Raw genomic sequence first — 12,847 nt, 5'->3', positions numbered from 1 at the left:
AAAAAAGAACGTTTAAGGTTGTAGTAAGGACATTATCAGACATGCACTATGGAAGCCATTCTGAAGCAGCCAGGGGGGGAATACTGCATGAGCCAAATAGCAGAGACAGGACCAATTGTCAAAATTTTGGTGTCGATCATTCGATTTAATCCTGGACACTACAGAAAATGGGCTAAAAGTGTTAAAAACCGGAATTTTCCTTTAAATATTTAATTGAAAATGTGCCATTAGAAAATGCTTTTCAAATTGGATTTCAAATTGTATAATCTAAATAATACCCTATAACATGTTGTGTGCAAGAGAGCAAAAACATCAACAACAAAAAATCAAAAAACAAAAAAAAAGATTTTTTTCACTGAATTCACTCACTGCTAAAAGTACAACAAATTGGACTTTGGCCTAAAAGGAAAAGAAAAATGTTTTCTTAGACTTAAAAATGATGCAAAAGTGAATCTATCAATCTTTTATTTATCATTCTGCTTGGCAATCCAATTTATTTCCAACTTTCCTATTTTATCTATTCACATCCATCTGCTCATCAAAGCCTGACTTGAAAACATTATATATTCATTATAGCAGGCAATGCAAAATAATGAATAAAAAAAAGAAAATAACACTGAATCCTTAAAACGTTTTTCTCTTGAATTTTTCAATGCAAAACCTGTTTATTGAGAAATTCCTTCTGTATGGACATCTAGGGACAAGGGGAGCATACATTAGTTGAAATCATTATAGTAATTAACCCCAGATTTGTTTTTGATTTGAAAGAAAATAAGCAGATTCCCAAATGTGTGCTTTTGTAGTGGATTTTTCCTAATAAATATAAACAGTCAAAATAATACACCCAGGCTCAAATATAGCTGCCACTAATAGTATATAACGAATATAAACATGTGAAGGACAGCTGAATAAAGAGCTCTCAGGAAATGTCTTGCACAGGAAGCTATACGGCTCCAACTGCCACAAACTGGAAAATGCTGGAACATTAGGGTCACAATTCATTGTGAAGCTGACATCACATCAGCATGAAAAGCATGACAATTTCAATTGCTTCTGGATAAACGTTTTGTGAAGGAAGACAAAGACTGGGATTTTTTAACCACTACAGTACATGAACGTTTGAGGGGTTAAAAGTTAGGCAAAACCAACTGTCATGCATGGCAGTGGTAGGGTCATGCTGTAGGGGGCTCAATAACGTTGCATTATCGATAAAATAACTATGACAACTACTGCCATTTAGCCTAAAATCAGTTGTCCAATAGATAGTTGGACAACCAATAGTTCAAAATTGTCTGATAATCCAACAGGACACAGAAAGAAACTGGTTTTGAACTGGTTAAGCAGACTAACATTAAGTCTTTTCCCAAAGCTCTGACTTCAGCAGTGCTGAAATGCATGGATCACTTAAAACCGATTTTGTTTCTGGTGAAGAACCGTTTGCATTCTGCTCACCAATATACCTGACAATTTGACACCGCCTCAAAGAATAACAGCTGTTACACCTCTGATGAAGACGGAAGTTACCAACGAAACCAAGAAAAAAAAAGTACTAATAAATATAAAGTTTATTAAAAAATTTCATTCTATCCTCTTACACCCTAAGGCGGTATAAATAAATTTCTGCCTGACAAAAACACACAAAAGTAAATAACTTATAGCCTCAAAGCTATTAGATTTAAGAAGAAACTTTTGGTACGTCTGTAAAGGTAAGATGTCATAGAATGGTTTTCTGGTGTCAGCACCATTGTAGCTTTGACCCTGCCTGAAATATTAGGGACAAAATACAAAATATTTTGCATTTTTTGAACCTCGCCAAAATTTTCTTTGAAATAAACATTGCAAAACACTACCAAAATATTATTTATAGCACAAAAAAGTAGTACAGACTTTCAAATCTAAATGTTGTGTAAAAATATACCAAATTTGGACTCAATCAGATGAATCATATTTATTTTAGAATGGTATTAGTGAGAAATTTCTTAGGCGGAGAGGCCATTTTGGCACATTTATCCATAAATGTCACCAAACTGTGCCAAATATGTTTTTTACATCAATACTGGGGGTTTTGGTAAAATTACGAGGTCACGTAGCAGCTGGACCCGCCGGTGGGTCCGTAGGGTTCAAGGGGCTATTTTCATTATGTGATCATTTCACCATGATATAATAACAGTTTAATTATATATCTAAAAGCCCTGCAGTAATTATAATAAGGCAAAGGATGTTAGGAATCCAATTTGTGTGGGTTGTTTGTGTGTTTTTCTCTCTCCACCACCAGGTGGTGCCCTGTCCTCGTTGGGCCTCCCTGCACACCTGCGGCTTGTTGGATCATTACTGGAGGAGTATTTGAGCAGTGGGCTGTCACTAACTCGACGCCAGAGCGTTTGCCAGTTTTGGGTTCTTTAGCCAAGCTGAGATTAGCTGAGTCTAACCTAAGCTTTGTTTCTCTGAATCTTATCTAGTTTTTGTCTTTGCTCTTCAGCAGGAAGCCTTCCTGAGTAACTGACGTGAGTCCCTCTCCAGTAATATTTAAGCCACAGTCAAATTTCCTACGGTACTTGATCACTGTGATCTCCCCTTCAGACTTTCCAGTTACGGTTCACCAGTCCACTGAGTTCCAGATCCAATTTCTGTTATTAATCTACATTTAATAAACCTGTTAAACTTTTTCCCTGGGCTCTGAGTGGTTCTCTGCATGTGGGTCAGATTGGTTAAACCAATCATGACAAAGGATAGGTATGTGTAAACTTCCTACTGCAAATACAATAAGATGTATTTAGGTTAATGTATGGAAAGTAAGTATATAACACGGCTGGACTGAGGATGATCTCTTGAAAGCTCATTAGGGGGTCATTAGAGGAGGAGGAGACAACTGATTGTTAAAACCTCAAAAGAGAGTAAAATCAAATCCCAAATTGATTAATGTATTTCATATAAGTTGAGCATTATTGGATTGGCAATAAACTGCTAAATAAATGAATTTCACATTTAAATTTAAAATAATTTAAAGAGGTGTCAATATTCCTTTCAGCTGTGACTGAACGATGAACTGGAATCAGATGAGGGAGTTTATCATTTAAAAAGATTATGTAACTTTACAATTGCTCATACCTGAAGAGGTCATGAAAAAAAGCAATCAAATCTTCCCCTCAGAGTTTGGAAATGACCCAATGTTAAATATATTTGCTACTAAAGAGAAAGTGCATTCGATTTCGTTATTATTTTTCCATCCGAGAGTCCAATATGAATCCCAGACTTTGTCAAATCTCAGAGATTTAAAAGTTAAGCCTGGAAGAAAAACGTGTTCAGGGATCACATTTATCACTCTTAACATGAAGAATGTGTTGTACTTTCCAGCTCTTCATGGCTGCTTGGCACTTTAGAGACATAATGAAGACTAATTGCATCAGCAGGTTGTGTTAGACAGGTTCGCACTACAAATGAAGGAAAGACCAGGATCTTACCACTAACACAAGGATCATGGGACCTTGGTAGATGTAGTCAGTGTAGACACCGGGTCGCTTCCCAAACCAGCACCTGAAAAACCAACAAAAGCATTTTGTCAAGATAAGATACGGCTAAACAAGATAAATTGGAGTTTCATTACCTAATATTCAGCAGTATCGTGTCTATTCAAAGTATCTTTGCAACAGATGAAACAAAAAAATGCAAGACATTGTCTAAAAATAGAGAATACAGAATAGAACAATAAATATACACAGTGCCCTGCAGCTCACAGAATTAATTAATTATGTTGAGGATATTTCATGCAATTTTTTTGTTACTTTTAGAAAATTGTTGCAACCATTTTATTTTCCAGGTCCTGATGGTGTCAGTCACAGAGCCCAGAACAACATATATACCAAAGGTAGAATTTTTCACTATTTCATCGATCATAGCTTTTTTCACTTTGAGATTATGCAAAAGCTAAACTTATTTTAAGGGTTGCTGCTAAGTGGGCCTTGTATGTATTGCTAAATTTGATCAGTAGTTTTTCTTTTTAAATTGAATTATTTCAATGTGAAGCCAAAAAAAAAAAAAAATCCAGTTCTGTTTTCTAGCCCTTTGTCTGTATTTTCCTGTAGACTTGTTCACTGTAGCTAATGGGCAAACAAACCAACTCTCTAGTATCTGTCAACATACATGGCCGTTAAATTTGATTTTAATACATTTGGTGCTCCAGTGATTTTTCCTTGCAGCAGGATGGTCCAGTGGGAGGGAATCACTATCACTTTGTGGTAATAAAGCAACATGACCCATACATCCAAATAGTCTCAAGGAAAAACCAAGCTCTGCATCCTCTGGGATTTTGTTTCATGTTTTTTTGATTTTGCCAACAATCTAAAAAAATAAATCATCAGACTTGTTCAGAGGCTATTCTTACCCTGGTAATACACGGAAAAGGAGAACAAGCGCTCCCAATCAAAAGGAAAATGGTGTCAGCACTTATAAATAATGCAACCAGTTCTACAATGCTAATTTAATTACAACAGATAATTAATACACATTCATTCTCTTAATGTAATTTGGTTTGCCGTTGGCCTTTTCCTTTTATTACCAGATTAGTTCAGTCTCAAATGTCAAAAACGGTGTTTAGAGTCAACAACTTACTTCTCGTTGTCATAGTACAGCTTCCCGATGGCCCACGCCACAATTATAGGGAAAGGTATACCTGAGGGGTGAAAAAAAAACACACACAGAGTGATGGATTCCTCTTCACCCTTCTCTGCTAATCAAGTCACATTGCTTTTCAGGGATTTTTCACTGAAATATGAAATTCATGTCCTTTTTTCCAGCCAGAGCATCAACGCCTGCCAAGCACTGTCAAAAGGAATAGCTGTTTGCATGCCGCTATCCATAGATGCATGCCAAGGCTTGTCACCATCCGAATGTTTCTGTGTGTACGAATAAAGAGCAGATGATAATCCAGGGGGATGTGATGATTTACAGGCTTATAGAAGTTTAATAAGGCATACAAACAGCAATTACCAACATCTAAATGACACTAACAGAGGCATCAAATGGCCTTACAAGCTTTGACGTCACACATTCGAAGCTCAAGTTTCCTAATCTTGAGAGACTTTCTGCCTTATTAGTCACTGACCTCAGCAGTGAAACGCTAGACCTCAATAAGGTTTACTCACAAAGCCCCATCCAATCAACCAACCTTTATTTTTGTGATAAAACTTTGGGATCTCAAAGCTAGAAAGTTACTTAATGCTAGAAAAAAGTGAGCTTTTATTTGTGGTTTTCACAGCAGCTCTGGAATGTACTGCCATCATCTCATAATGCAGAACGTTCCTGCAGCAAATGCAATTTGGCCAACACACAATACACCTAATCTCAGCACTATAGAGCCTGGCTTGACAGTTCCAAACGGAGAGCTTGTGAATTTTTCACGATACATTTCCCAGCTGCCACACGAAATCCCAGTGTCTCCATCCAGTTAACTCTCCTATTGTTGGCAAATATTTCATCTGACCTTTTGTTACGTCTGCTGGGATTAAACGAGCACAAAGTGAAGACTTGAGCATTCAAACCGTTTATCGTGAAACACAATTTCTCCCAATAAAATGACAAAAAAAACAACAAAATAAGCATATTACCTTTTATGTCAGATTAGTTTTTTCAAACTTACTGAAATATAATAGGTAGGTAATTTGGATGATTATTTTACTATAAAACGTTTTACTTTAATCTTCTATCATTAAAACATGCAAATGCATTTTTTAAGCCAAAAGGGTGAGTTGTCAATTCCAAATAATGTTTTGTAAATCTGCAAAAATGTTTTGTTTGGTTTTCAGATCTAGTTTAAGTTATATATGTTGCATTTCTCATTAAATGTAGAAGTCTGGAAACAAATTTGTCTTGGTTTAATTTCTTTTGCATCAAAAGCCTTGAATTTTACTAGAGGTTTGAAGACTTTCTATAGCAATGCGATCTTAAGATCCTTCTAAAATATTTTTATTCATTCAATTTTTTTTAAATGACCAGGGTTACCACAAAATAAAACTGTTTTAAATTCAACATTTCTTTAAAATTAAGATTCATTGCCGATGTTAGCTTCTGTAATGAAAAACATAACTAACCCAATAATAAGCAACATTTAAGCATGTTTCTGCATGATTTTAGATGGTAGTTATTTTTTAAAGATTCTTGATTGTATCTAAACCAGAACAGCAATAATCTCAGCAATAATTCATTTTTAAACCCCTTAGCAAACAGCACAGTTTTCTGTTGTCTTGTTTCAATTTGTCTAAAAATACATAAAAAAAAGTCAGTTGTACTTCAGGAGAGCCAATGTTGTTCTGAACATTTGATGATAATATTGTTACTTATTTATTTGACTTCTCCCTTCTTTCTAGTAGCCATTATTAACTTGAACCTGATCCTACATCTAGGGCTGCAGCTAACGATTATTTTTTGAAAATCAATTAATCTGTAGATCATGTTTTCCATAAATCGATTAATAATCGGATAGCCAAAGGTTACTTAAAGAAGATTTTTAGACCAGAAGTTTTATTTCCTCAAGTGGAAATAAAACGTTTCCACTTGAGGAGTTCTGGATAGAGCATATTGGCATACGAAAAAGTTTTTTTTTTATGTTAAATGCAACATTTATATATATATATATATATATATATATATATATATATATATATATATTTTTTTTTTTTTTTTTTTTTTTTTTTTTTTATTTATTTTGATATATTTACTGCTATAAGTGGGTCACTCTATCAGCTAAAGGCATGTTTTAGAGTCTCTATACTCCAGTTAACGATGAATTGGTTACTAAATTAGTTGACGATTATTTAAAAAAAACGATCAACAACGATCAATCCGATTAATTGTTTCAGCCCTACCTACATCAGTTTCAAGTTACTACATTTTTGCAATAACACCACTGTTTACAAAATGTATTTGCCAAAATACGCACTGGCAAGGGTTAAAGTTTTTATACATCTAGATTTGAGTATTTCACAGATGTTCGTACACCAGCCGATGCAGATGAACATCCACTTGCGGAGCTTGTCAGTAGAGTATGTGAGCACGATGGCAGTGTGGAGGTAGCAGCCTTCTCCAAACATCCAAAAAAAGTTGGTGGAGTGGAAATAGTTGAATGATGCAGTGACAAGACGACACCAAATCTGAGAAAATAAAAAAAATACAACAGGTAAACCTACATCTGCAGAAAGAAATCATCCATGTAATTAGATCAACAAAATTTTTTTCATGACATTTTCAAGCAATTATTTAATGAAATAATTTTAATATTCAGACTTTGGCCGATCTATTATCTCATTCCCTTTAAGTCTTCTAATTCATAGTTCAATTAACTTATATTGTATGCTTTTGCCAAATAGATTATATTAGATCAACTATTAATAACGTAAGATTTTAAGAATATTTGCTACTTATGTTTTATAAATCTAAAAGAATTATTGAAATGTTGGTCATCTTTAGCAAAACACTATTTTCTGAACTTTGATTGGTGAGTTTAATTTTATGAGAGTAATAGTTAACTTGAAATTTGCCAAACCTGAAATAAAAAAATAAATAAATACTTGTTTGGCCAAAATGATTTTAATCAAAGATAAAGTATCAGCATATGGAAACAAGAACAAGTTGGATATAAAGTCAAGACATTTGATGCTGTGATGTTTAGATAAATCACCACTCACCACATTGCTTTCGTGCACCTCGGGGCTCATGGTGAGTTGGACAATGAACCAAGTGGCGTTCCTCAGGATGAAGGCGGTGATAAGGTTCCAGTGGATGATGTTTCGGAGGCATCGAATACTCCTGAAAGAAAAACACAGGAGGGAAAAGAAAACACAGCTCTTACATGATAGCTGAGACCATGTGCAGAACCAGAAATGTACCAATTTAAATCAGAGTCCACCCATCAGATCACTGCTAGATAATAAAAAAAGATTTATCAAAATAATTGGAAGTTTGAGAAAAATCTAGATATTTAATCTCCCAATGCTCCTGATAGCTAACTTGAACATAAAAGTATGATTTAAATGTTGTTTTTCCACTCGTGTCATGTGCTTAAAGTGCACTATTTTTTTAATGATGTAAATAAACCGACCCTGGGATGCAATTAAAGAATCTGCCTAAGTGCCTCTAAGCGTGTGTTCCAAAATAGAAACACACAGCTGAATGGACAGAACAAGCCAACCCCAGTTATTGTAGTGACAGCCTCATTTGTCGTCACCATCTGACGGCATTATCAGCCAGTCAAGGCTGCTCTCTCTGAGGTTGAGCGCAAGCGACATGATTTATTTTTTAGCACACATACATTTTTAATAGGTGTCACTTGCACAGGCTTTGCACTGGCTGTGTAGGTGAGCATGACCAGGAATTTTTCAGTTAGTTAGATTAGTGATTTTATTAAGCATCCACAGTAAGAAAAAACAAAAAACTCATCAATACTCCTAAGTAGGATCCCTCAAAGTAACTTAATTAATATGAAAGTTTAAAAGGCTAAAAATAAAAACATTTACAGCTTCATTAACTGTTTTGTTTGAACATTAGGTGTCTCATTTCTCTCTGGTTCTGCTCTAAGGATTAGTGAGGCTGCTGTGCCAAAACTATGGGAGCTTTTTATTTAAAAGGTCATATTAATTATGATGCATGACCTCACTTCCTGTGCCAATGTGCCGTTGGGGCCTGCTGGGTGTTAATTACAGGGAAATGTTGTATTCCTCTGCATACAAACCTTAATGATACACTGCACCGTGCATTAATTGTTTTACTTGATCTTATTAAGCAGCAGTCACAGCAGTTTTTTCAGCACAAGATTACGCCTACCATGTCTGTATTTGAGTAATCAAATGCATTGTGGATGATATTGTAGGACAAATTAGTCCTAAATAAAAGCTTTTTTTAATTTAATGTGACGATTACATGCATGTTATATCTGTCATGATCTGCTGTGATAGATGGCCTTAATTACTCATGCCGTTCACTTGCTTAACTCTTTCCAACTCCTAATTATCACTCATCTCATCCACCTGCCAGTTGTCCTTATACAGGGCTCAGTCCCAGCTATCATGGCCAGATCATTAGATGTTTTTTTTTTTTTTTTCTGTTCAGTCTTCCCAGTTTCTGTTGATTCCAAGGTTCATGTCCTGGATCTCGGCGGCCAGTGGAAAGAGGTTTTTGTGTTTGTCACGTCTCCTGTTCATCCACTGGTCCTCCCCTGCTGAATCTTCTGGTTTTTTGGCCCTTTATGCGGGGAGGATCAGTTTTTATTCCAGTAAGCCTAGGTCCAAGGTGGAAACCAGTTAAAAGGTCCTGTTTAAGTTCTGCTTCCACGTCCTGTTTTGGCTACCCTCTTCCACTGAGCCTGCCCGTCAGCACCTGATCCTTTCTGCTCCTGTGCGGGCCCGCCTGGTCACGCTTCTGGACTCTGAACCTGCATGGGAGCTCTAGGATGCCTGGAAGCCTGGATCCTGCCTGTTCTGTCTGTTCTTGCCTGTTCTGAATCCTTGTCCAGGATCGGCTTCCTGTGAGTTCTCTGGGACTTCTGCACCGGGGACACTCAGTGACGCATGCCGTTTCTGTCTTCAGTCCAACGGCTGGATTGCGCCCCTTTCCAGGGGGATGGACTGAACTGTTAAACCAGAGTGTCAGAGATTGGGCGGTGCCCCGCCCCCCTCCTGCAGCATCCGTGAGCCGCAGATCCTAGCAGCTCCACTTTATTTTTGTTTTCATTTAATAAACGCTTTGAACTTTTCTACTGACTGTCTCACCTTGAATACTGGGTCCATCTGTCCCGTGTTTATGACAATATCCTTGGAGTAACCTTACGGCCTGAAGGGAGTATTGTGTCAGACATCAAGAAGTAAACGGCCTGTATTTATATATCACTTTAGGAAGTCTTAGGAACCCAAAGTCAACATCAAGGCAGGAGAACTGCATTTCCTATTGACATAATGACTGAAATGACACAGCATGACTTGGCAACCAACCAGTTACAGGATCTACCCCTAAAATGTACTAAATTTTCAGAAGACTCCCTTTTCCAACATAACCTGAATTTTTGTTTGCAATGTAATGCAGAAAAGCCAAGACTGTCCCAATGAACAATTGCTGTACTTTGCTCGGTGTGATCAATCAGATTATTATTTCTTTCAATTTAAAAAACATATCTGGAGCCCAGACTTATTTGAGGAAACCCAAAGTATCTCATTTCGGGTACTAAATCCTAGAAACATGTTTTCAATGTCAAAACTACTGAGGAAATCTACAAGCTGAATATTTCATCGTTTCACAAAGTGCAACTCAAACATGATGAAAAAGGGAAATATTTGGGTCATTTGGTCATGGAAGATTCATGTGCTGTGTCAGGACTGTAAGTAGAACATAGAAGGAGATGTGCCAAGCAGACATTTTATACATGAACAGATGAGATCATTTTAAGAGCTTCTTGTGTTCCTATTCATAGAAGCAGCGGTGTCAAAAGAATTTCTATTTATTACTCAAATAGAAGTATAATTCCTACTGTTCAAAAAATACTTTTATAGAAGTTAGAGTATCAACTTCAGCTTTTTACTCAAGTAAAAGTTTAAAAGTACCAATTTTAAAACTAAAATATAACAGTAAAAGTAATGCAGGAGAAAATGTTAAGGATAGATGCTGATACTTAATTTTCTTAGTTTTATAACTAATGGTAAGTGTCAAATTTAACTTTGCACCATCTTAAAAAAACTGTTTATTTTGGTTTGTGGTGAACAACAAGTGAAACAAATGAAACAAAACTAACAAGTCTATTGTTAAACTGTAAGAAGTAAAAAATAGAGAAGAGTAGAAAGAGTAGAACTAAAAAGTTGTCTACAAAATAATTACTCCAGTGAAGTATAGATAGCCATTTAATATTTAATATATTTAATAAGGTAACAAAGTATTTTTACTTTGTTACTTGAGATATCTATGCATAGAAGCAATTAACGTATAAACCCTAACTATTACCGACATATACCTAACCCTACCCTTACTTGAACTGAATTCATTCCTTAGTCCTACACCTAACCCCGGCTCAAAGAAAAGAACTTTGCCACATGCAGACCAGGATTTTGGTCCCCATAAGGGCATAGGTCCCCATGACTTGACTGTGTAACCAGATTAAACAGATTAAAGTCCCCACACTGTCATAAAAGCAAGTCCATCTGACAAATTCCTTACATATTATATAAGAATCACCAAATATACATTGCAACTACACAGGATTTAGATACTTTAAACTGCCACTGCTGTTCTTGTTAAGTAATCTGTGTGCAGCCTCTCATTAACAGGGAGGCAGTATTGATTCTTCTGCAGCCCGGTCTAAGCACCGAGGACAGGGATTGCAAGCAGAAGAGTTCCCTTACGATCAGAACGTCCTGCGTGGACTCCCCTTCAATAGAGTCATGGTATTGCATAGTAAGCTATTAACTGGAAGAGCATACATCACTTCCAGTCCCCAGTGAGGAGCTTCAGGGTGAAGATTCGTTAATGTCAGCTGAGTTCGAGGATTCCTTGTAAACGTTAAGTTCTTAAACGTGGTAATCCATGATTGAATAAAAAAAAAAAAATCTGATATATCAGGTTTAAGACAAATCAAAACTATTAGAAAAACACAAATGGAAGCAATTTCTATGTTTGCAAAATGATGAAAATAATTCAGTTCTGCTTAAAGTCTGGAAGTTGTTGTTCCACTAAGTTGTGTTACTACTTATGGAAATGTGTGAATGTCAACATCTTGTCCACCTTATAAATCATTAAAGTTGATTTATTAGAAAATATTCACCTGATCTCATTTCATTTTAAAACATTTTCTTTGTATTTAGATGAGTTTTAATGTTGATTTAAACTCATCTAAAAGAATGTGGATTTTTTTAAGTTAAAGTTAAGTTAAATTTGGGTTGAATTTCTGCACATTGCAAAGTTCATTTTCATACATCATGAGTACGGTACTTGTTTTTTTTTACTGGTGGACAGGGTATCTCCAGCTGGCTAATGCATTTGTTTAAAATCTGCAATGCCATAAGAATGCACCAAAAACTATATAGACTATTAATATAGACCTTATCTCCCGCAGAACGGTGCTGGAAAGAAGTTTATGTGGGTTCATGCTCTTCCAGGAAAAAAAACTGTGCTTGTGCATATTTAACCTTTTTCATCCTGCAGTAGCCCCTCTATTTCCTAGTGCTTCTATTTTTTGTTTACATGGCCCAAGTTAGTGTAATTTAGTAGGTTGATTTTATTCTAAAATTTAACACAACTTTTCCCCAGCTGGTTGCCTGACCTTTCCTGTTTTGCTACTATATTCCCCGACCCTTAACATGCACACGCTAAAGCGTTTGGTCAAACTTCATTCCTCTTTCTTTTTAGCTGCACGGCCTCAGTAACCACACCTGCACTGCACCGGGTCTGATGAGAGTTTACACATTAATTTGAATGATTTGGGTTTCTTGCAGTGCAGGCACCACATGTACTGCATTCAGTATGAGCCTGGTGTTTACCACCTGGATTTTCAACAAAGATCTGCAATCTGTGATCAAACCTGCAGTCTGTTTTTATGGAAGGCGCTGTAATTGTCATGGGCAGTTGTGACTTTTTGTTTTAAAGACACTACCTTAAAAAAGGTTGTGCTGCTAAACAGTTGCCTCACTAATTAGTTAGTTGGTTCTGATAGCTTCCAGCAAAAGTTTAACTACATTAAAAAAGCACAGCAACTAATGCTAGCTACTATATGATTTCAGTTTTTCACCTAGAAATTCAGTATGAGGCTGTATTATTGTTAATCGTAGGTCAGAGAAACCCATGCAACTAATTTATGATAAAGTCTTCTTGTGGTGTT

General features: G+C 36.1%; 1 protein-coding gene across 1 annotated transcript in view; it reads right to left on the bottom strand.

The window, feature by feature from the left end:
- Nucleotides 1–12,847, bottom strand: part of LOC107093968 (corticotropin-releasing factor receptor 1-like) — a 106,231-nt gene that overhangs the window by 16,658 nt on the left and 76,726 nt on the right. Inside the window, exons 7-10 of the mRNA XM_015389343.1 lie at nt 7,680–7,800; nt 6,992–7,145; nt 4,609–4,669; nt 3,462–3,534 (exon numbers count right to left, since the gene is read on the bottom strand). Coding sequence (XP_015244829.1) covers nt 3,462–3,534; nt 4,609–4,669; nt 6,992–7,145; nt 7,680–7,800 — 409 coding nt within the window. The remainder of the gene's footprint in view (nt 1–3,461; nt 3,535–4,608; nt 4,670–6,991; nt 7,146–7,679; nt 7,801–12,847) is intronic.

Source organism: Cyprinodon variegatus, unplaced genomic scaffold, assembly GCF_000732505.1.
Source record: "Cyprinodon variegatus isolate N-32 unplaced genomic scaffold, C_variegatus-1.0 Scaffold456, whole genome shotgun sequence".
Taxonomy (NCBI): domain Eukaryota; kingdom Metazoa; phylum Chordata; class Actinopteri; order Cyprinodontiformes; family Cyprinodontidae; genus Cyprinodon; species Cyprinodon variegatus.
Note: the sequence above shows the minus strand (reverse complement) of the source record. Positions and strands in the feature narration are given on the sequence as shown.